At 62.0% G+C, this 22,812-nt stretch overlaps 1 protein-coding gene across 11 annotated transcripts; it reads left to right on the forward strand.

Moving 5' to 3' along the window:
- The first annotated feature begins 1,688 nt into the window (after nt 1-1,688).
- Nucleotides 1,689-22,802, forward strand: DGKK (diacylglycerol kinase kappa). 11 transcript variants are annotated; one of them, XM_065689493.1, is made up of 30 exons: nt 1,689-1,787; nt 2,769-3,013; nt 12,125-12,235; nt 12,349-12,429; nt 12,605-12,709; nt 12,892-13,024; nt 13,163-13,269; nt 13,673-13,798; nt 13,924-14,026; nt 15,867-16,029; nt 16,120-16,228; nt 16,385-16,524; nt 16,637-16,715; nt 17,191-17,282; nt 17,493-17,592; nt 17,871-18,111; nt 18,374-18,472; nt 18,583-18,682; nt 19,050-19,157; nt 19,362-19,458; nt 19,527-19,634; nt 19,807-19,920; nt 20,085-20,219; nt 20,320-20,486; nt 20,631-20,748; nt 20,834-20,920; nt 21,030-21,146; nt 21,204-21,321; nt 21,807-21,937; nt 22,250-22,802. In XM_065689493.1, exons 2-30 carry the CDS (start codon nt 2,816-2,818, stop codon nt 22,322-22,324), a joined length of 3,462 nt encoding a protein of 1,153 aa, XP_065545565.1. In that variant the 5' UTR covers nt 1,689-1,787; nt 2,769-2,815; the 3' UTR covers nt 22,325-22,802. The 11 variants fall into 11 exon arrangements, 8 of the variants coding, with proteins under 8 accessions (XP_065545565.1, XP_065545566.1, XP_065545561.1 ...); XM_065689494.1 differs by having other exon boundaries at nt 21,219-21,321; XM_065689489.1 differs by having other exon boundaries at nt 21,030-21,321.
- The last annotated feature ends 10 nt before the right edge of the window (nt 22,803-22,812 follow it).

A 22,812-nucleotide genomic window follows, 5' to 3' on the forward strand; every position in this document is an offset into this window, starting at 1 on the left:
CCCAGCGCTGGAGCTTCGGAGGTTGCCCGAGGAGGGGTGGAGGGACCTGGCGGGGGGTAAGGGCCGGGGGGGCAGCGGTGCAGGGGCAGCGCGGGCCACTGGGTGGCAGCAGCGCGCGAGTGCGCGGGCACACACGTGTGAGTGCAGGTGCGTGGGGGCGCGCGCGCGTCGGAGTGCGCGTGAACAGGTGTTGGCGCGGGAGCCCGCTCCCGGGGCGACCGCACGTACATGTGCCCGCGTGTGTGAGCGCGTGTACGCGTGTGTGCACAGGTGAGCAAACGCACAGGCAGGCTAGCGCCTTCGAAGATCATCTCTTCCCAACCCTACCTCCCACTAGAGCCACTTGCTCCAAGCCCCTGTGTCCAACCTGGCCTTGAGCACTGCCAGGGATGGGGCAGCCACAGCTTCTCTGGGCACCCTGTGCCAGCGCCTCAGCACCCTCACAGGGAAGAGCTTCTGCCTAAGAGCTCATCTCAGTCTCCCCTCTGGCAGGTTAAAGCCATTCCCCCTTGTCTTGTCCCTACAGGCCCTTGTCCAAAGCCCTTCTCCGGGTTGCCTGTAGTCCTTTTAAGCACTGGAGCTGCTCTAAGGTCTCCCCTTAAGGAACCTTCTCTTCTCCAGGCTGAACCAGCCCAGCTCTCTCAGCCTGGCTCCAGAGAAGAGCTGCTCCAGCCCTTGCAGTATCTCTGTGACCTCCTTGGGACTCACTCCAACAGCTTCACTCTCTTGTGCTGTTGCCCCGGAGCTGGATCAAGACTGAGGGGGGGTCTCCCCAGAGAGCAGCAGAGGGTCAGGATCCCCACCTTGAGTTGCTGCTCATGCTCTGGGGATGCAGCCCAGCACGTGGAGAGGATTCTGGGCTCATATATTTTGTGTACAAGTGCGTGGAGGTGCCGGTGTGTGTGCTCACTCATGCCTGTGCATGCCTGTGCATGTGTGATCATATGCACGTACAATTGCACAGAGGTAGTACCCCTTGACTGGGGTGTGCATGCCTGTGCATGTGTGGGCATGTGCACGTATGTGTGCATGGCAGCAGTGTGTGCACTCACTTATGCCTGTACACGTGCAAGTGTGTGTTTGCATGCGTGTTGGCACGTGTGTGCACAGCAGCAGATTTCCTCGCCCATGCCTGTGCTGTGTGTGCCAATGCACTCAGGAGTGTGTACACATATATGTGCATGGCCACAGTGTGCGTGCCACCCATGTGCTTGCCCTTGCCAGTGTGGGTGTATGTGCTTTCCCATGGCGGGGGGTGTGCATGCTGGTGCCAGTGTGCCATATTCACACATGCAGGCACTGCGGCTGTGCATGTGCTCACCCGTGCCCTTGCTTATACCTACCCATGCTTGCGTGGGTGCGCACAGTGATCATGCATGTGCCTGCCTGTGCCCGTGTGAGTGCTGCACCTGAGTGTGCGCTCACGCCGGGCTGTGCACATGTGTATGCATGGACTTACCCACGCCCGGGCCGCGCAGTCCCGAATGTGCGCGGGCGTGTGCACACGTATGTGCGCGCGGCGGTGCGGGTGCTCTGCCATCCCCGTGCCCGCGTGGGCGCTGCACACGTATGTGCGCGCGGCGGTGCGGGTGCCCGCCCGCGTTCTCGGGGCCGTGCGTGGGCCGCCAGCTCCGCCGCGCGCACCGGCGCAGGCCGGGGCTTGTGGCGCAGGGGCAGGGCCGGGGCCGCCCGCAGAGGCGCATCCCGCGGGGCCAGGGGGGCTGCGGGCGGTAGCCGGAGCAGCAGCGACCTTGCACGAGCGGCGGCGGCGGCGCGGGGTGCGCAAGGTGTGTGCGCGGGAGGGGCGCGGGGTGCGCTCCGCCTCCCCCCCTCCCGGGCGTGCTGCGGGATGCTCGGCGGGGACCCGGCACCCAGCAGCCCAGAGGTTGGCGGGGGCGGGGCGGGGGGGGAGGGCGCCGAGGCCCGCATTGAGGAGGGGTATGCCCAGGGTCGGGGTCGGGGGGGTCGGCAGCGCTGCGGTGCCCTCGCCTCCCACCCCCGAAAAGCTTGTTGCTGCGAGGGGACAGGGCAACACGTTTGCCGGCAGCCGCGGTGGGGGAGGAGGGGGTGCGGAGCGGGAGCCGCGTGGGGCCGGGCACGGCGCCGTGAGGTGTCCCCTGGTCAGCACTGCGCTGGCTAGGCTCGCTCGCCCAGATAGGTGCTCCCCCAGCCTGGCCGCAGCCCCCGGGGGGGGGGGGGGGGTAGTGGGGTAAGGCTTCCCCTGTATGAGTGGAGCCCCCGCCCCCACCCTGTATTCCACCACACCCGTAGCCACCTGCCTGGGACTGGCGACCCACCGGTGTGGGGCCGGGAGATGCTCCCAGCCCTTGCCGGCTGCTGGAGTGGATGGCAGGAGGCAGCTGCTGCTTCTCATGACTGTCCCCATCCCACCTCTCCCGATCTCCCCTGGCCACTGAGGGCAGCATAGCGTCCCGGGGAAGGGCACCAGATGGGGTGCTGGCACAGGCTGCGGCAAGGGTGGTGCACCCCAATGCCAGGGCATAGGGTGGCCACAGTCTCCCAAGGTGGAGCAAGGAGCGGTGTTGGCATGCCAGGCAGGGTAAGGGAGACTTGGGACACTGAAAAAAGGCGACAACAGAAAACTTTGCCTGCAAGGAAGCCATCGAGTGGCGTTTCTGTGCTAGAAGGTGCCTTCTACCATAATTTTGAGGATTGTACCTCCCATTTGGCCAAGCCATAGAGAGTGAGGTGCTGTGCACCCCCTTTCAGGGCTTTTCCTCCATTCCTGTGTGTCCTTGTCCTCCCAGGGCTGTGTCAGGAGTCAGTGGAGCCGAGAGCCAAGCTGGGTGGGAGGATGGCTGAGAAGCTGGTGCCTGGAGACCTGTTCCTGAGGAAGACCCGGGAATCGGTGTCATCCCTGGACTCAGACAAGCTGGCACCCATCTCACCCGAAGCGGGTGGTGAGGAGTCGTCTGACAGCGAGGGCGAGCAGGAAGACAGTTCCCACAAGCTCATCCGGAAGGTGTCCACCTCGGGGCAGATGAGGAGCAAGGTCAGGGGCACGGGGGCTTAGGCAAGGGGCTGGCTGGCACCCGTGGTCCCTGCTGAGATCAGGGGTGTGTGTGGGTGTGTGTGTGTGTGTGTGTTTTGCCTGCCCTGGGGTGTAAATCATTTCCAGGCACTTGCTGCTTGCAGACCCACCCCCAGCCAGTGCCCAGGGCAGTGCCAGGAGGAGTCTGGCTCCCTGTACCCAGTGAAGGGCAAATGGAAAAGGTGCAAACCCCATGGTGGCAGGGTCAACATTGGTCTCGTGGGGCTGTTTAGCACGAATTTTACACCACTGTTTGGGGACAGGGTCTCCCATACCCGGACTGCCCCCTCCCCCCCCCCCAACCCCCCCCCCCCCCCCGCAAAGTTGCTTTCATCCCATGTTTACATTCTCTGATTTCCCCCCATCTGCCTGTGGGCAAAGGACGTTCTCAGGAAGGTTCTGGCCCATGGATGCTGGGGGGCGAGACTTAAGGCTGTCACAATGCCGTAGGCTCCTGGGATCCTACACCCTGCTGCAGGCAGCACGTGTGCAGGGCCTGGTGGGTGGCAGAATGGAACCAGCATCTTCCCCAGTGCCCCAGATTAATTCGACTGTGCCAGCTCCCCTGGGGGCCCCATTCGCGCAGCCTTCGCTAGATCTGGTTCCCTGTGGTGGTTTGCTGGGTGGATGGGGACACCTCCGAGGTCAGACATAACACTCTTTTGCCTCCTGGCTGTTGGCATGAGGGCAGCTTGTGTTGTGTGTATGTAGGTTGCTCAGATGAACCTATTTTTGTAGGCCCTTCAAAAATACGGGGTGCAGCGCCTGGTGGACAAATGGAAGTGGGTGGCTGTAGGTGTCCACAGTGGGGACAGTGATATGGATAGGCACCGACTGCCTGCAGTGCACGGGGAGATAACACGGCTGAACAACTGGGTGGGAACCATGCAGAGGAGGAGGCTTGGGGGGGGCTTTTTGGGGAGTGGGAATGTAGGCACAGCGTGGAAGGATGCTCTGGACAAGTGGTCCCTTTGCATCCAACCCCCGGCAAGGAGGTTACAGTGTGAGTCAAGGTGGTGCCTGCAGTACAGGGGGGATCCTGCACTGCAACAGCAGACTCTTGCCCTGGGGCCATGGTAGAGCCGCCACACCTGGCTGCTGTCCCCAGCCACCCCTCGGTGGGGTTTTGGTGACTGCACCGCCCCAGGGCTAGGGGCAGCCAGGAGCGCTCCACGGGGGAGGCAGCTGCAGAGCTGGGAGCAGCCCTGGGCTCTGGATGCTGCGGGCATGGAGGGGGCAGCAGGTCTGGGGGGATGGAGGATGCACTGGGTCTAGTGGCAGGTTGGGGCTGCTCAGAGCTGGGGCGAGCTCCCCCCCACGGCTGTCCCAGGCCTGGCTGTTGTGCCCAGTCTGGCACACTGTCACCAGGGGGACAAAGGGCGATTGCCTAGGAGTGCAGAAGTCACACGCTCCCAACCCAGCACCGTGGGGTTTTCCTGCTTGGGAGGAGATGTTTTTGGAGCAGGCACTGCTGGGGAGTCTCTTGATGAGTCCCTCCAGCTGCTCGAGGAACGTGCCTCAGTTTCCCCTTCTTTTGGAGCAGGCTGCCACCCCCTCTGTCTGCTCTGCCCTGGCTGCCAGGTGGGTGCCATGGGCCGTGTTGTGTGGGGGACACAGTGGGAAGTGGGGCCGGTGGGCAGGGTCCTGGGAATGCTCAGTGCTGCATGTGAGATCTCAGTACGCTCCTGGATTGGTAGCAGCAGCCACTGGAGTTTGCCACACAGCATTTGCCATGCCAGAGGGATTTGCCATGCTGCAGAGCACAGGGGGTATTGCAGGGAGCCATCGATGCCAGGAAACCCAAGAGAAAAGCGTGGATGGCCGGGCTGTGCGGCAGCAGGACAGGGACACAGGCATGTCCTGAGCTCCCAGCTCAGAGATCAAAGCCCCTCTATGCCACTGGTAGGTCCAGCGTCACTGGCTGGCAGGGTGTGTGTGGAGACAGGCTGAGCTGGTGGCTCCCTGCCCACTGCTGCCCGAATCCTGCCTGCTGCTGCAATTAACCATGCAGGAGGTGATGCCGCCAGCGTGCTGGGGAGGCCGGCAGCATGATGGATGGGCAGGCGGGAAGGACGCATCTGGGTTAATGGCCACAGAGCTGGGAGAGAAGAGAGAGGGGTGAGAACTGGGCAGGGCTGAAAGCAAGCTGTGCATGTACTGTCCCCTCCCACAGATCTAAGTGTTTTCAGTGTCAGGGTTTTCCCTGCAGATCCCTTTGCCTTGGTCTGGATGAGCAGGCTTGCCAGCCTGGCTCCTTGCTGGCTGGGCTTCTTCTTTCCCCATGGAGATGAGGATCTTGGGATGCAATTGCTGCTGCCACCTGGGCTGGGATGTCCCTGGCTCATGCTGTGCCATGGCACATATGCTGCCTGTCCCTCTGGCTGTGGCCACTGCTGCCGCTGGAGCAATGGGCAGCACGTGTGCTGTGGCAGGCACCGTTCTGAGCTGCTTCGATACCCCTGTGCACTCACACAGGGCTGGGAGTGGGGGGACACACCACTGCTTGCACCCCAGAGACTGGGGCAGGTACCTAATTAGCACACAGTTAATGAGGGAGAGTCTAGTGCCAGGGCTGCAGCTCCTGAGAGATAACCAGGTACCAGGTGGGGGGAAAGAGCGGGGAGTGGCAGGCTGGCCTGTTTTTTGACCAGTGGTGGTGGTTGGGGTGCTGGAGGGGGTCTATAGGAGCCTACCATGAAAGGGGGGTGGGAAGGGTAGGGATCCTCATCCCACTGCCCACCTGCGCTTACTGGAAGGACCTCAGTCCCTGGTGATGGGAGCAAGCAGCTTCCCCCATGCTGGGGTGCTGCCCAGCCCCATGGGAACAGGAGCAGGTGAGGACCATTTTGGCACCTGCTGAATCCCTCATTCCCCGTGCCCCCCTTCCCACAGATGCCTGTTCGCCCATCCCCTCCTCAAGCCTCCCCATCAATCATGTCGCCCCGCTCCACACCCCCAGCTTGGCTTTCTCTAGGCTGCAATTTTTGGGCGCCCCACAGGGCGCTTTGTGCTGGCTTGGCGAAGGTGGGAGGCCATTGTGCTCAGTGACAATGACAGCTGCCAGGCGCAGGTGCCCCCACTGGCCTGAATGGCACCAGGATGGATGGGGTCCTGCTGTCTCCCCCTTTTCCTCCTCTCCGCTGCCGGGGTCTGCCAGTTGCCTGCGCCAGGTTTTGGGGGCACAGGGGCAGAACTGGGGCTGTGCCGTGGCCTGGTGCTGGTCTTCCTGGGGCTGGGCATGGAGGGAAGGGGCAATGGGAAGGAGGGGACAGTGCTCTGGGTACAGCACATGGGTGGGGGGCACATCCTGCACGTGTGGGCCAGGGGAGGCTCCTGGCACTTACTCGGCGCAGGCTGAGCGGAGGCGGGAGCAACCCGGCAGCTCTGCTCAGCTCTGGCTGCGGGGAGCTGCAGTGAGCATCTGCTCGCAGGGTGCCCGCACCAGAGCTGGGGGCCTCAGGCACCAAGTGGGGAAATGGCGGGGTGTATTCCTGTGTTTCTGGTGCTGGGGTACATCGCAGCACTTGGTGGGGCTGGGGGAGCCACCAGCATCCTCCCAGGAGGCTGGGGCAGGTCAGGGGGGCTGTTGGTAACCTGAGGCATGAGTGCTGCTGGTCCCTGCTGCAGGCACTGGACACCCTGCATGCTCAGGGTGCTCCAGGGATGGGGCGAGCAGTGCCTGTGGGTGTCGGGGTGTTGGGGCCTGGTAGGGTGGGGGGCCTGGTAAGGCCATTCTGCAGACCCTGGCTGTGGGGAGGGCTCTCTGCCAAGGGCCAGATCCTGGCCAAAAGACAAGGAAAGCAAAGCAGGACCTTTGGGGCCAGGCCTGGAAACCTTCCTGCAGTGGTAGGTGGCACATGGCTCCTGGGCAGCGTGTCCTCCTGGCTTGACACCGGTGAGGGACAGAAGCATCCCTCATATGGGGCGCGTCTGGGAGAGCTGGGACTGTTCAGACTGGAGGAAGGCTGGGGCTGAGTGGTCTCCAGCACTGTGGGCAGATGTTTGGAGGGGAGGGTGTAGCAAAGAGGGAACAGGCTGTTTCCAGTCGTAACCAATGATGAAAACATAGGAAATTGCATGTGGACACAAGGGAACACTCTTTCTACTGTGAGACTGGCCAAATGCTGGCACAGACTGTGCAGAGTGGCTGCGGAGTCTCCATCCTTAGAGACATTCAGAACCCACGGGTTGAGCATCTCCACAATGCTGGGCAGCTCCTGGTGAGCACCCCCGGCTCCAACCCCAGAGCTCCCTGCTCCATGGCCAGCTGGCACCAGAGCCCATCTCCACCCCTGCCAAGCCCTGCATTGCTCCCTGGCTGGTGGCACGTGTCCTACCAGGGGCTGTTTGGGGTTCTGGCCGGTCACTGGGTCACCCCATACGGTGGGACCATAGCACAGGGAACAGTGAGGTTTCCCGGGGCCGAGGCTCCAGGGGAGGTTGCAGAGGAGGCCAGGCTTGCTCTCCCTGATCAGAGCTTGCCAAGCTGGTGCCTGGGGTGCAGATAGCCCCAGTGCTGCCTGCCAGCTGTGTGAGGTTCCTCAGGTTGCCCTCTCCCTGCTCACACTTCCCATTGTGCAAGCACTGCCCTTGCCCACTGGCGCTGGGCAGGATGGTAGAGCTGAGGCAGGCGCATGGTGTCACCGGCAGGATGCTTGGTGACCAGTGTGGCTGTAGATAGGGAAGCACAAGCTCGTTTCTAAAAAGCAGCTGAAGGGTGTGACTGCTGGAGGATGAGGTGCAAGGGGGGGTCACCCTTCTTCTGGGGGCTCCTTCCTTCGCTCCTCTCCTCCTGGTTAATCCTCCATTCCCTTCTGATGGCCTGAGTGGTGTCTTGTGGCACCACAGAATGGCAAGTCACGACTGGTACAGAAATTTAATTTCAAGGAGCCCCCCCAGCACTGGGAAGGGGGATTTGGGGTCCTGCAATGGCAGCAGGTTACATCCTTGAGAAGTGCAGATGCTGTTGAGCCTGCAGAGCCATAGCACCCCCTCCAGGCACTGAACCCCCGGAAAAGGTCTGCTATATCTGCAAAGCCTGATAAGGTTTCCAACTGACTCCAGCACACAGGGTGCCCAGCAGACACTTGTGACCCCACTACTCTGTCCTGCTGTCCTGGCCCTGGTGCAGGCTGAGGGATGAGCTTGTGCCTGGCAGGCTGCTGCGCTTGAAGCAGGAATGATGCTGGTGTGATGCAGGTCAGTGCATTGGTGGGTGTTGGGATCCGCCTCCTCCCTGGGTGAGGCAGCGTGTTGCCATGTGGCCAAGCAGATCCCATCAGGAGTGGTGTAGGGCTGCAGTCCAGGTGGGGAGCCATTGTGGTACCCACCAGCCATATGTGCCAGCATTCCGGAGTAACAGCCTTCCTGGCTCTGCTCCAGCAGCTCCTTTGCTGTCCAAGCTGATCCCAGTGGGAAAACCCTCTTGGCCCAGCTGTGGCCAAACCTGGATGCACTAAAAGCTCTTCCCGGGAATAGTGGTTGCAGAGCTGGGACAGTGGGGTTGGGGTTCAAAGCAGCATCCCAGGGCCGAGGGAAGAGCCAGCGCTTAGGGGTGTGCTGTGGCCTGGAAGAAACCCTGCTGGGGTGTGGTGCCAAGCATGCAACCAGCCCATGATGTGTTGGCCCCTGGGGACCAGCCCAGGCCTGGGGGCACGGTGCTGGGGATGTTCCGCCCTCCTGGGGTACTCTCAGCTGCATACCTCCTGAGGCCCAGGTGCCACTTGCTCTCCACCAGCTTTGGTAGAGCAGGAGATGGCGTTTCCATCCCTGCCTCTGCCACCCCACCCTAAGTCTCTGAGCCCTGCTGTTGCTAGCTACATCCCAGGCAGGGCTGAGCCTCCCAGGCTGGGCACAGCAGGGATGGTCCCTGAGATGGGGCAGGGGAGGGCTGGGGCAGAGCCCCACAGTGAGAGCTGCCCTCGAGCTGCCACTAGGTAGGTTGCCTATAGCTCTGGGCACCAGTATGGTGCCTCAGGGATGGAGCCAGGGCTGGCTCTGCTGGGGCTCCCTGCAGTGCTGGCTGGGGCTCACTGGCTATGAAAGCTGTGTTTGGGGCGAGCAGAGGGTCCAGGGCTCGGTCTGCGGCATGGGGAACATGGGGCTGTGTGGTGCCCAGCACAGAGCTCCCACCACAGTGCCCGGGGGCTGTCGTGTGCCCCAAAGCTCTCCAGGAGGAAGAGGAAGCCTCTGCCCTGTGCTACGGGTGAAAGGGTTCCCGCTCCTAGGAGCTATAGGGTACTTGATAGCCACTTGCTATAGGGGATTGTATTACTGTGGTGACCCTGGAGCCCTGGCTGTTCCCGCAGGGCAGTGCCACTCCGTCAAGTCTCACCCGTTGCTCACCACAGCGCTGGCCTTTGCCTTCTCCTTCCTTTTCTCGTTTGAGGAGGGGAATCGCCAGGCTCGCTCAGTGCTGCCCCCACAGCGGACCAGGTCTGCTGGTGGCCTTGGCCATCGGCTGCCTCCCAGGTCCCCTCGCCGTCGCTAGAGCCAAAAGAAGGGGTCCAACGCTGCTGAGCCACTGGGGAGCTGCTCTTGGCACAAGACAGATGATCCTGGCTGAGACCCACAGGCGGGCGGGTGCAATGAAACCCCTAAACGGCACCTCAGGCAGCGTGACTGTTGTGCCTGCCCCAGCACCACAGGCTGTGTGGCTTGTTCTGGAGAGGCGAGCTGCTTTGTTTTCCCAAGGAGGAGGCTGGCTGGCCCGACACTGGTGCCGATCCAACCAGCACTGTTGGGGACAGAGCCTGGGTGGACAGCCAGCCATGAGTGTAAAGGGCTGTGCAGCACGACGCTGTGCATGGTGGAGCAAGAGGGCTCGGGCCTTGCTGCCATGCCTAGGGTACCCCAGGCATGTGTTGGGAAGCACTCAAGGGTGGATGTGGGGAGTGGTGCCATCCAAGCTTCTCTGCACAGGTTTGCCACCCCATACCAGGATGCTGGTGGTTAGTTAGTCTGCACTGGGGGAAACTGAGGCACAACCCCCCCATAGCCACAACAGTGCGGGTGTCATAAAACTCTAATGGGTGTCCTGGTGGAGGTGGTGGGGCTCTGCCTTTCGGGCTCTGCACTATCCTGGGGCTGCTGCAGTGCTGGCAGCCATATCCTTGTCCTGGGAATGGCCAGGACTGTGACTTCCTGGGCTTGGGAGAGGTTTTTGCTGTGCTGGCTGCTAGAAGGAATTGCAGTAGCAGCACTGCTGGGAGTATTTCAGCTCCGGCCCTTCACAGGAGGTGATGGTGTGTCCCCAGGCAGTATTACTGGCTGCATCCTGCCACCTGTGTGGCCTCGGCCCCAGCTAAAGCTGAGTTTGCATGCCCTGCTGCTCCTCATCATCATGGGCTCCCTAGTGCCTCTCCTCACTGTCACATGCTGCCTGTCCTTTGCACCAGCAAAAGCAATGATTGTAGCAAACCCAGAGCCTGTGTCTGTATCCACTGCATGGCAAACAGCAGAGGTAGAAGTGGCACTTGTGGCTGGATTCCAGCTGTCTGAGGCAGGACCCTGCCCTGACTCCTCTCGATATGTGGCAGGGAATGCCAGGGTGCATGGCTTGTATGTGGATTTGGGGGTCACAGGTGGACCCCCTGCAAGGCTGTGCTCCCCTTGCTGGCTGTGTTGCAGCCTGCGCTCAGGGCAGCTCTAGGCTCACCATCTCCATACGCTCTCACAACCAACGGGCTGGAGAAGCGATTCAGTGGGTCCCTGGAGTGTGCTGGCACAGGGAACACGAGGGCTGTTTGAACCTGTACCTGGGCACAGCAGTGCTGTACTGGCACTGGCAGGCAATGTGGGCACCAGCCACAGTCAAACCGGGGCACAAAGTGTTAATAGTGAGTGATAAAGGATTAAAATGTCCCTCTCGGAAACTGGGAAACTGCGGCTGCAGGCTGGAAGGGAGCTGAGGACATCCTGGTGCATGCTGTGAGGGGCTGCAAGAGAGCTGGGTACATGCCCTGGGGAGCTCAGAGGGGAGCTGGGCATCCGGGAGAGTCAAGGCTCGGGGAGCACCCCAGGTGGGGTTTTGGCTCTTTTGTGACCTTGAAGGCTCCTGCTACTCCTGATGCTTTGGCCATCACATTAGGAGCTGTGGGTCAGTGGGTCGGTGCTGAGGCCAAGGTGTGTTTGCAGGCTGGTGGGTGCCTGGGTGCTGCCTCTCACAGCATGTAGCCGGGCACAGGAGTGCAGAGGCCCAGGACCACTGTTCTCTCACGATGCCCTTGGTGCCCGGTGCTGGTTTTCCCTTTAACGTGCCTTGTCACCGTGTGCCGGGCTAATTGCAGAGGAGCAGCAGGATGGACCTGCCGGGGGTGTTCAGAGGAGATACAAAGACAAGGCGCTGCCACAGCATCTCTGCCACATGCTCAGCACCCACCACCCGCTCATTAGCTGAACCTTGTAAACATCCCGAGGGGAGGGGAAACACCGGCCGGTGCCGCGGATGGGGAGGGCAGAGGCCGGTGGCCTGGCTGCTCCCAGGGGATGCGCTGCCTGCTGGGGCTGCCCTCGGCCCTGCCTTGTCCCTTGCAGGGCCGGACTGGGCTAGCCACATCCCGGCTGTCTGCTCCCCGCACCAGCAGGGGCTGGGGCCACGGTGCTCGGGTAACAGCATCTCCGAGAAAGGTGCGGTCCTGTCTGCTTGGGGGCAATGGTATCCCCTCAGAGACAGCTCTCCCAGCTACAGCTCTGCACTTCTCTTCTGGGGAGCTGCAGCAGGTAGAGAGTCCCTCAGATGCTGCTCTGCGGATGGGGAGGAAGCAACCAGCAGCAGTGGCTCTGTGCTGCTGGAGACCTCCAACTGGCAGCACTGCCGTGCCCAGCAGCATCCTCCCATTTCACAAGTGCTCAATGCCCAGGGTATGGCAAGTGGTGGATACATCATTAACTCTGTTACATCCAGCAGAGTGCCTGGGAATGCTAGCGTCCTAGCATCCCCAGAATGTCCCATTGGTGCTCTGGGCACTGCTTAGCTCCGGGGGACCCAGGGACTGGTGGCACTGGGTTGGGTGGGGGTGGCTTTGGGTGCTCTGGAGACTGCAGGAGCTCACGACCCTGTGGTTTCTGCAGAAGAGCGTGAAGGAGGGGCTGTTGCTGAAGCAGACAAGCTCCTTCCAGCGGTGGAAGAGGCGATACTTCAAACTGCGGGGCAGGACGCTCTATTACGCAAAGGATGCCAAGGTGGGCTGGGGACATGCTTCCGGCTTGCCCGGCCAGGGGGTCTGAGGCTGTGAGCCCCGGGAGGAGCCTGAAGTCCTGCCTGGTGGACTGGGGCACTGGTTTCTCCCCTGCAGTCGCTGATCTTCGATGAGGTGGACCTCTCCAATGCCAGTGTGGCTGAGACCAGCACCAAGAACATCAACAACAGTTTCACGGTGAGGCAGGCACAGGGCTGCTGCTCGAAGCCTGGCAGAGCCATGGGGCACCCCACAGCATAGCCTCTTGCTGCTGGAGGTGGCTCTGGAGGCGGCATGCTGGGGTTTGCTAGGGGGTGGCTGGCTGGCTGCATGGTGGCCTTGCAAGGGGACATGGGGACAGTGGCTGCTGCAGGTGATCACGCCATTCCGGAAGCTTATCCTATGTGCGGAGAACCGGAAGGAGATGGAGGACTGGATCAGCGCCTTGAAATCTGTCCAGAAGTGGGAGATCCATGAGGTGATGTTGGCAAGGGTCTGCACTGGTGCTTGTCTGTGAGCAGGTACCTGTCAGGAGCCTTTGGCTGCTGGACAGGAGCTGCTGTCCTTGGTGCAGCTGCGGGAAGCACAGGAGCTGGGGGGGGAAGGAGGGAGTGCTGGGGGGTCCCATGGGACTGAGGGGCAGGGCCGTGCCCCACGCAGGCCACACAGTTCAACATGGAGCACTTCTCGGGCATGCACAACTGGTACGCCTGCTCCCATGCCCGCCCCACCTTCTGCAATGTGTGCCGTGAAGCTCTGCCGGGGGTCACCTCCCATGGCCTCTCCTGTGAAGGTCAGTGCCAGGGTCCTGCTGGGGTTGGGCTGGGGGCCCCCTCCGAGGCTGGCCTGGAGCAGGAGGGATAGGGGGTGATGCCCACTGGCCACCATCACTGGCATCCCATGGGGACCATCACTGTTCCCCCCCATGCAGTCTGCAAGTTCAAGGCACACAAGCGCTGCGCTGTCAGAGCCACCAACAACTGCAAATGGACAACCTTGGCCTCCATCGGCACTGAAATCATCGAGGATGAGGATGGGGTGAGCTGGGGAGTCCCCGCAGGGGACTCTGGCAGGACAGAGCCACCAGCAGAGCTGGCCTTGTTGTGCCCCTACATCAGGAGCCAGGGGACCCTGTCACCTAGCTGTCCCCTGCCCTTTCTGGCCTCTGGGCTTGGCCAGTGGGGACACGGCCCAGGGACACCTCCTCCACCACCCAACATCCTAAAGGATAAATCGCTCTCCATGTTTGCCACCCGCAGACTTTTGCTGAAGATGCCCCTGCCCTGCCCCACGCGTTGGCAGCTGCAGGGCTGGGATGAGTGGGGATGTGGGGGACCTGGAGCTGCCTGGCCCTGCTGTGGGGACTGTCACCTGGGTGCCGCTGTCCCTTGGGAATAGCGGTGGCTGGTGCTGTGCTGCTGGTGACCCCCCTTTTCCGCAGGTGGCCATGCCCCACCAGTGGCTGGAGGGGAACCTGCCCGTCAGTGCGCGCTGTGCTGTCTGCGACAGGACCTGCGGCAGCGTCCGGAGACTGCAGGACTGGCGGTGTCTCTGGTGCAAGGCCATTGTAAGGATGTGTCCATCCCAGTGCACACCCTGCCCCTCCTGGGTGCATCGCTGGGGAAACTGAGGCTGGAGGCTTTGGTGCCACATCCCGTAGCTCTGCTGATTCACTTGTCTCTACATCCCCAGGTTCACAGTGCCTGCAAGGAGCTCTTTGGCAAGAGGTGCCCTCTGGGCCAGTACAAAGTGTCCATAATCCCGCCGACCGCCTTGAACAGCATTGATTCAGATGGTGAGTCATGGAGAGGATAGGGCTGGGCTGTGGGTGGAGGGGGACAGCCTGTTTGGGACAGGGCTGTGAGCCCTCTGAGCTCTACAGGCTTTGATCTGTGGCACTAAGCCTGCTTTCCTGTGGGGCACCAGGAACACCACCATCAGTAGGCTCCAGAGTCAGTGTCCATCCCAGCTACACCTTTGGTTTAGGGGCTGCTTGTTGCCCTCTGCTCTGTCCTGGGGCTGTGGGGCTGGAAGCTGTCTCTGGTGTGTGGCTTCAGTTGCTGCTGCCCGGCTGACTTTCATGGTGGCCCTCGCCATGGTCCCTCCATGGTCAGTGGCACCAGCCCTGGGACACTGATGTGGGGTGCCCCATGTTGCACCCCAGTGGTTCAGCACCTCACAGGGCAGGATGAAATCCTCTTTTGGGTCATTTCTTTGTGTCTGAACCTCGTTGGGTTATTGGTAGTGCAAAGCACAGCTTCTTCCCCACGCTGTGGCTGGTGCAGGGTGCTGGGGTAGAAGCAATGCGCAGCCCTGGGGTTCCCCCCTGCCGTTCCCACACCCTCTCTAGAGGGGCCTAGTAGCCTCTGCCAAGCAGAATCTGTTCTTCTGCTCCAGATATTTCTTTCCTCATTCTTTAATGGTTTCCACTGCTCGCCTCAGCTGGTGGCTCATCTGCTGCTTCTTACTCATCGGGTGCTGTCAGGGTAACCATCATGCGGCTTCTCCTCCAGCTCCCAGTGTTGCTCATAGCTCATTGCAGTAGCATCTCTGCCTGGTGCCTCTCCTGAGGCTGGTGCAACTGCCATGACCCCAGCTTTGTTGCAGAGCCATGCCATCACAGTCCCCTCGTCCTGCAGTGGTGTCCCTCAGCATGGGTGCCGCTGGTGCAGGCTCCTCTGTGGCAGCCACACTCTGACTCAGCAGCCCCCAGTGTTTCCCTTTGCCACTCAGCTCTGTTCAGCCAGGCTGGGAGCAGAGATCGCGCCATGCCAGGCTGTGCTGGACCAGCCAGTGCTGCGCTGAGGGATGCTGCTCCCAGGTGGTGGAGGCACCGTGGCTCCCAGTCAAGGGCTCCCTGTGGGGCTGGTGCTGCAGGCAGTGAGGGCTGCAGGATCACCCGGTGTGCCAAGGGCACAAGCCAGCGGGCACTGGCCCATGCCCCGGTATGTCCAAGATGGGCTGGAGCAGAGCATGGCTGCGAGCCAGCAATGAGCCTCCTCTACACTGGGCACATTGCGTTCCCCATCTCATTTCTTTAAAAGCAAGATGCTGGCTGCCAAGCTTCCTGAGGCTTCTGCGTCACACCCCACCAGAGCCCTGAGCAGGCTGCAGAGCTGGGGGTGTCAGCAGCCCCCCAGGCTGTGGCTGGTCCCCTGCGGTCATGCCAGCTGCTGGTGCCACCTCTGGGAGCACCATTCCTGGTGGGAACATGTCCTGCTTCCGTCTGGGTTTGGTGGGTTGGTCGCAGACAGGCTGTTGGCACAATGTGGAACTGACTCTCCTGTGTGCCCACCGCCGCTGCTCTTTATGAAGTGGCAGCCCAGGGACGTGAGTCAGCTTGCTGACACATTTGTGCCTGAAGGGACAGTGATGGAGCAGGAGCCTAGTTTGGATCTGCCCCAGGGCTAGCCTTGCCCATCCAGTAGCTCCATCCCTGTTCCCAGTCACAGTTCTGCCTCTCAGTCTTCCACACCTTGTCATCCCCTGGGCAGTCCCAGTCGCTGTCCCTCCTGCCCGGCCCCAGCACCCTGCAGGGGCGTGTGGCACAGTCAGGGTGTCCATGCGGCCTCTGCTGTCTGGAGGCACCTCTGTTAGCTGGGGCCGGGGCTCATGTGCTCTCGGGCTTGCTGCAGGTTTCTGGAAGGCCACATGCCCCTCAAGCTGCTCCAGCCCACTCCTGGCCTTCGTCAACTCCAAGAGTGGGGACAACCAGGGTGTCAAGTTCCTACGCAAATTCAAGCAGTTCCTCAACCCAGCCCAAGTCTTCGACCTCATGAATGGGGGCCCACACCTGGGGTAGGCTCTGGGCTGGGTGGCACTGGGTGGCCGGTTGGGTGCTGCAGGCACCCAGCTCAGCTGCAGCCCTGTCTCCTCTCCCTGCACCAGGCTGCGCCTCTTCCAGAAGTTCTCCACCTTCCGGATCCTGGTGTGCGGGGGGGATGGCAGCGTGGGCTGGGTGCTCTCCGAGATCGATGCCTTGGGGCTCCACAAGCAAGTGAGTGGGAGTGCCCGGCATGGCTGGCACGAGCCAGCCCCAGTCCCGCTGTGGCCAGGAGCACCCCCATGCCCCGGGGCATTGAGAGCAACAGGCACGGCGCACTTGCATGTCGCAGGAGCTGCTCTGAACGCTCCGTCCTGTCCCTGTCCACAGTGCCAGCTGGGCGTCCTGCCTCTGGGCACCGGCAACGACCTGGCGCGGGTGCTGGGCTGGGGCAGCCTGTGCGATGACGACACCCAGCTGCTGCAGATCCTCGAGAAGCTGGAGAGAGCCACCACCAAGATGCTGGACCGGTGAGCGTGGCACAGGGCACGTGCCGCTCTGCTCCTGCCCAGCCTTGGCACCTCACGTGTCCCTGTGCATGGTGCCGGGAGGTGGTGGGCAGCCATGGTCTTTGCTTGGCAGGTGGAGTGTGCTGACCTATGAGGTGCCCAAGCAGTCCCCCCTGGTGCTGAAGGAGGAAAATGGGGACTCCAACATCCAGGTAGGCACCACGAGGGGGTGGGGGCTGAGATAGGGAGAGTAGGGTGGGGACAGGTTCCCATTCACCCCATCAGCTGATGGGGGAGCACACAAGGTGGGATTGCACAGGGAGAGCTGATGCCAGGGGTCCTTGGGCACCAGCACTGAGGGGGCTGGCAGCTGGCTCCATGTGGTGATGACACGAGTCTGGCAGGTGTCAGCCTGGCAATTGTGGCGCTTGGGGGAGGGCAGCAGGGTGAGGCAGAGCTGGCCTGAAACCGGCAGGTTGTTCTGGACTCATCCCTGTGCTCCACCTCCACCCCTTGCCTCAGTTTCTCTCCTGCTGCGGCTGAGCATCCCTTCTGCCTGGCAGTGTGGGCATGGCAGAGCAGGGTTGTTCATGCCTGCTCCAGGGCTGGCTGGGCAAGGCTCTTTCCTGGAGCAGGACACCAGGCTGGGTGTCATGGCTCCAACTGTCCTCTCCTGTCCCACTCCAGGCTCAGATCTCCCACTACGCTGACTCTGTTGCCTTCCACCTGGCCAAGATTCTGGAGTCAGACAAGCACTCGGTGGTCATCTCCTCTGCAAAGTAAGGAGGGGGCTGACAATCGGGATGCTGGAGACCCCCACTGTGTCAGTGGCTGAGCCCCACCACCATTAGCTGCTGGTAGCGCCGCTGCCAGGCAGACCACGCTGGCACTGCCCTGCTGGTGCAGGGGGGCATTACCCTGGGGCAGCCCCCTGGCTGTCCCCGGCTGTGCCATGCCCCTTCCCACCTTCCGGCTGCTTCGCCTGGCAGGTTCCTCTGTGGCACCGTCAATGACTTTGTGGCCGAGGTTGGGCGTGCTTACAAGAGGGCAACAGAGAACAAGCAGGAGGCAGAGCTGATGGCGCGGAAGGTGGGTTGCAGGGGAGGTGGCCAAAGGACGGGGTGATGCTGGGGGACACAGCCCATGCAGTGGAAGAGCTGGTGGGGTCTGCTCTGGTGGCCGGTGCCCTTGCTGTGCATGCAGCATGGTGTGCTGTGCCTGGGGTGCCCAGGCACTCAGAGTCCCCAGTCAGGCATGAAGCGCCTGGGCAAAGATGGGATTCCAGCACTCAGGGTGCCCAGGAAGCGCCCAGCCCTGTTGGGGAGATGTGGCTTGGGCCAGGGTGCTGAGCTAGCAGCATCCTGCAGTGCGCCATGCTGAACGAGAAGCTGGACTCACTGGTGCGGGAGCTCAGCGAGGAGGCACAGGCTGTCGTGGTCCCTGAGGGAATCGCGCAGGCCACCCCTGCCGACACCAAGGACCAGGAGAAGGGTGGCAGCTTCAACCCCAGCCCCATGCCTCGCATCTTCAAATCCAAGGAGCAGCTCATGCTGCGGGCAAACAGCCTGAAGAAAGCCTTGCGGCAGATCATCGAGCAGGCCGAGAAAGGTGAGGGGTGGCCGGTGGCTTGCATGGGGCTGCGGAGCCACCCCAGGCTAGTGCCAGACCCCTGCCTTGGTTTCCCCATCTGAACACTTGAGATGGCAGCAGTGCTGTGCAGTTCAAGGGCATCAGCCCTTCTTCAGTGCTTGGCCTGGCCGATGGAAGTCCTCAGCATGGGGCAGAGACCACAAGGCTGACCCGGGGAGCGTGCATGGGGAGGGCACACAGGGCTGCCCAGACTCACTGTCCTGCCCCTTTTCACATCCAGCTGTGGATGAGCAGAACAAGCAGACCCAGGCCTACCGGGGCAGCCTGGGCCCCAGCAAGAGCAGTTCAGAGGAGCTCAACAAGGAGGAAGAGAGGCTGAGTAAGATGCCAGTGGGACACGTGTTTTTGTGGGCTGGAATAGGGGTGCACTGTGGGATGGGCTCAGAGTAAGAGCCGATTCAGCAGCTGCCTTCTCTCTGCCTTGGCCAGGCTCCCGGCGGGAGACGGTGACCTCTGCATCTTCCTCTGTCATCCTGGACCGGCAGGACGACTTCAGCAGCTTGCAGTTCACTGAAGACCCCAGTGTTCTGTGAGTCTGGGGCCATGTCCCACTGGGGACCCTTGCCCACCCTTGCTCCCCACTGTGGGGCGGGAGCAGAGCCGGGACCATGCTGCCCCTTGGATGTGGCCACTGGGACATCCTCTGCCCTTAAGTGTGGCACCCCTGGTGCCTAGGCCTCCCTGCCTGATGCAGGATCTCTTGCTGCCAGCCCCATGGCCAGCCCCGTGCTCTGAGCTGTGGGTGCTGCCTTCAGTCAGGCTTCCCAGTGCCAACCCCTCCAGGAGCTGACACCACAGCTCCAGCAGGTTCATACCCTGTCCCCTGGTGCCAGCCCTGCAGGTGTCTGTGATGTGCAGCTGCCACCCAACCCGCTTACCCCATTTGCTGCTTTCAGCCACTTCTCAGAGAAATGTGTCATGAATAACTACTTTGGCATCGGCCTGGATGCCAAGATCTCCCTGGAGTTCAACAACAAACGGGATGAGCACCCGAAGAAGTGCAGGTTGGCTGGACCACCCCTGGAAAAACATATGCCTCTGGTTCCCGGGTGCCCGCAGGAGGAGGGGCTGTTAGGGTGCCAGGAGCCATGGGGCTGGCTCAGGGCTGATGTTGCCTGGCTGGGGACCCCTTCCTGCAGCAGGTTTCCCACCTGCACCTAGCAGGAGGGAGCCCATGGCCCTTCCCACTGCCCTGCTTCACCCTGCAGTAGCCGCACCAAGAACATGATGTGGTACGGGGTGCTGGGCACGAAAGAGCTCCTGCAGCGCACCTACAAGAACCTGGAGCAGCGGGTGCAGCTGGAGGTATGGGTCTGGGGCACAGGGAGCGGGTGGGGGGCAGTGGCCCCCCCAAGCTCAGCCCTCTCTTGCAGTGCGACGGGGTGCCCATCTCGCTGCCGAGCCTGCAGGGCATCGCGGTGCTCAACATCCCCAGCTATGCAGGGGGCATCAACTTCTGGGGAGGCACTAAGGAGGACAATGTGAGTGCCGGGGCTGCGGAGCTGGGAGAGGGGCACGATTTCCTTCCCATGGACCCAGGAGTCCTCAGGCAGGAGCCTAGGATGTCCCTGCCTCAGGCACATACACGGGGGGAAAATCTGGGTTCCAAGACGAGCCCAGTCTGGGAGTCTGACTTGTATTGGTCCTCTGCAGAACTTTGGAGCTCCATCCTTTGATGACAAGAAGCTGGAAGTGGTGGCCGTCTTTGGCAGCATCCAGATGGCCGTGTCACGGGTCATCAACCTCCAGCACCATCGCATTGCACAGGTAGGGGCAAGGGTCCCTGCAGGACCCCACATGGTGCAGGACACTTTTGGGGCACCAGCTGAGCTCCTGGCTGGCACTGGCACTGCACTGGGAGGCTGCGCAGCAGTTGAAGCCAGTGGGGCAGTGCTGGCTGCGCTGCCAACCCCAGGCTCTCTGCCCCGCAGTGCCGTGTGGTGAAGATCACCATCCGGGGGGATGAGGGTGTCCCGGTGCAGGTGGATGGAGAAGCCTGGATCCAGCCACCCGGCATCATCAAGATCCAGCACAAGAACCGAGCCCAGATGCTGACGCGGGACCGGGTGAGTGCAGCTTGGAGTCGCACAGCCCATGGCAGGGTGCTGCGCTGGGGCAAAGGGAGGTGCAACAGGCTGAGTGAGGGGCCATCTCCACCCCTCACAGGCATTTGAAAGCACTCTCAAGTCCTGGGAGGACAAGCAGAAGGGGGAGAGTTACCGTGCAGCTGCACGGCCACGGCTCAGCTCCCAGCAGTCCATGGAGTACCTGACAGAGGAGGAGAGCAGCCTCTTGCAGCAGGCCTCGCGGGTGGCCGAGACCCTCATTTCCAGGTCTGGCCGTGGTGACGTGGTGACGTGGTGGCCATGGGGCAGGGGAGATTTGCTGCGGCACGGCCACCCAGAGCTCCAGATGTCTGTGTCCTCGTGCCATGCTGCCCGGGGAGCCCTGGCAGCTCCAGCCCCTGTCTCCCACAGGATCCATGAGGCAGCCAAGGCTCACAAAGCTGTGGAGCAGGAGCTGGCGCATGCTGTCAACATCAGTTCTCTGGCACTGAGAGAGGCCCTCTCCAACAAAAGTGTGGGCACTTCGGAGGTGAGCTGGGGCTGGGGGTGCAGGACAGCCTCTGCCCAGCCAGACCAGGCCCTGCCACTCATGGGGTCACCCCTCCCGGCCCCAGTTTCTCAGCAGGAATGTGGCTGTGGAGGTGGTGCTGAGCATCAAGGAGCTGTACACCGAGACCAGGGCATTCCTGGAGGGGAAGGCGGTGAGTGGGGGGCTGGCAAGTGCCCCGAGCCCCCAGTGCCGGAGCCTGCGCCCTGCACTGGTGCCTCTGGAATGGCAGCAGAGCTGGGCACAGCCCCTGTTGCCCACAGCTGGACTCACCGCAGGAGGAGGAGGCACTGCACGGGCCCCTGGGCGTGCTGGGCCAGGAGCTGCAGCGGCTGCTGGACATCCACTGGCTGGGGCCCATCGCCCACCCCGCTGAGGAGGTGGGTGCACGGGGGCAGGGAGAGGAGCGGCCCCGGGGGCTGCAGTGCCCTGCTCAGCCTGGCCTCTCACAGGAGGGTGCTGGCAGCACCAAGGGCAGCTTCAAGCTTCGCCTCAACATCCCTAAGCCCAGGAAGGACAAGGCACAAAAGCAGAAGACCAACAGTGTGCTTCCAGGTAAAGCACATGCAGCACATGCTAGTAGGACCCCTACATGCCATCGCCTTCCTGTCCTGGGCATGCTGTGGAGATGCCCTCTGGGAGGGGGACAGGGCATGTCCTGGCTGGCTGGGGATGTCCTTTGTCACCAACAGCCCCATAGACCTTAGTTTTTCTGCTATTGGACATACGGAGCCCCCTGGCCCTGTAACTCCACCACCACTGCAAGGGGGAGAAGGGGCTGCAGTACAGCTCAGCCCTTTGGGTAAGTCTGTGCCCCAGGGCTGGGAGGCTTGTCAAAGGGGAGATGCTGAGATGCTCTGCAGGTAAGCTAAGGAGAGGAGGAACCTCACCAGCTTGAGCCTGCTGTGGCTGCAGCCCTGCCAGGGGTGGAGGAGGGATGCTGGCTGCAGCCTGCCCCACCGCTGCCCTTGGTGCATGCCCTGCTGTATCCTGCTGCCTCACCAAGACCCATCCACCTCTGTGGTTTTCCTCTCTGCTAGCAGACAAGTGGGGCTCCGAGGAGGTGGCAGCTTGGCTGGAAGCGCTCGGTTTAGGGGAGTACAGAGACATTTTTGTCCGGCATGACATCCAGGGCTCTGAGTTGATCCTGCTGGAGAGAAGAGACCTGAAGGTACAGCCCTTCTCGTGCACTGCTTGCTTGGCTGGCATACAGGGGGTGGGAGGAGGGAAGCAGGCTGGCCCTGGACATCCAGCTTGCAAGGCTCTGAATGCCCATACCAGGATCAACAGCACTGTGCCTGCTGCTGCACCCAGGCATGGCGACATGCCTGTAAGAGGACAGAAGGCTCCTAGCAAGGACCATGCTTTGGCAGGGAGCATGGGGAGAGCTGGGTTTTGCAACCTTGTCCTCCACACTGCAGCTTGCCCACAGCAAGGGCTGGTCCCCTATAAGCACATCAGCAGCCCTCTCTCCTCCCTGCAGGACCTGGGCATCACGAAAGTGGGCCACGTGAAGAGAATCCTCCAGGCCATTAAGGAGCTCAGCAACCCACCCTAGGCCCTGCTGTGTGCTGCCCCTAGGGACCAGCGGTCGGGCAGGGGATGCAAGGTCCCTGCTGTGCCCCGTCTGTTTGGACCACCCCTGCTTGCCTTGCTTTGCCTGTTCATCCCCCAGTGTCCCTGGAGCCACTGCTTCTCCACAAGCCTGTGGGGCTGGAAACACTGAAACTGAGGTCTAACCCCCCCATCCAGGCCCTGGCAGCATCACTAGAGGAGCTGGGGCCAAAGCAGAGATTCCCCTTCCCCATGTAGGTATTTAAGCTGTGTAAATATCTGGAGAAGAGACACTCATCACTGCTGCTCATGTAGTGTCATTACTGAGGGGAAGGCAGCGGGTGGGGGTGAGGGGACCCTTCCCAGCCTTCACTCCTCAGCTTCCTGCTTTCCCATCATGCAACAAGACACCAGCCCCTGCCCCAGCCCAGCAAGGGGAACTGCAGCATAGTCACCATCATCCCTGCCCATGTCCCAACACCAACACCAGCC

This window comes from Lathamus discolor, chromosome 9 (assembly GCF_037157495.1).
Source record: "Lathamus discolor isolate bLatDis1 chromosome 9, bLatDis1.hap1, whole genome shotgun sequence".
Taxonomy (NCBI): Eukaryota; Metazoa; Chordata; class Aves; order Psittaciformes; family Psittacidae; genus Lathamus; species Lathamus discolor.

Bases quoted from the DNA above. Each gene is read 5' to 3' on its own strand.
- DGKK (XM_065689489.1), top strand. From the start codon at position 2,816: ATGGCTGAGAAGCTGGTGCCTGGAGACCTGTTCCTGAGGAAGACCCGG. The intron at 16,525-16,636 runs GTGAGCGTGGCA...TTTGCTTGGCAG, and splicing joins ACCACCAAGATGCTGGACCG to GTGGAGTGTGCTGACCTATG. The intron at 20,220-20,319 runs GTGAGTGCAGCT...CACCCCTCACAG, and splicing joins AGATGCTGACGCGGGACCGG to GCATTTGAAAGCACTCTCAA.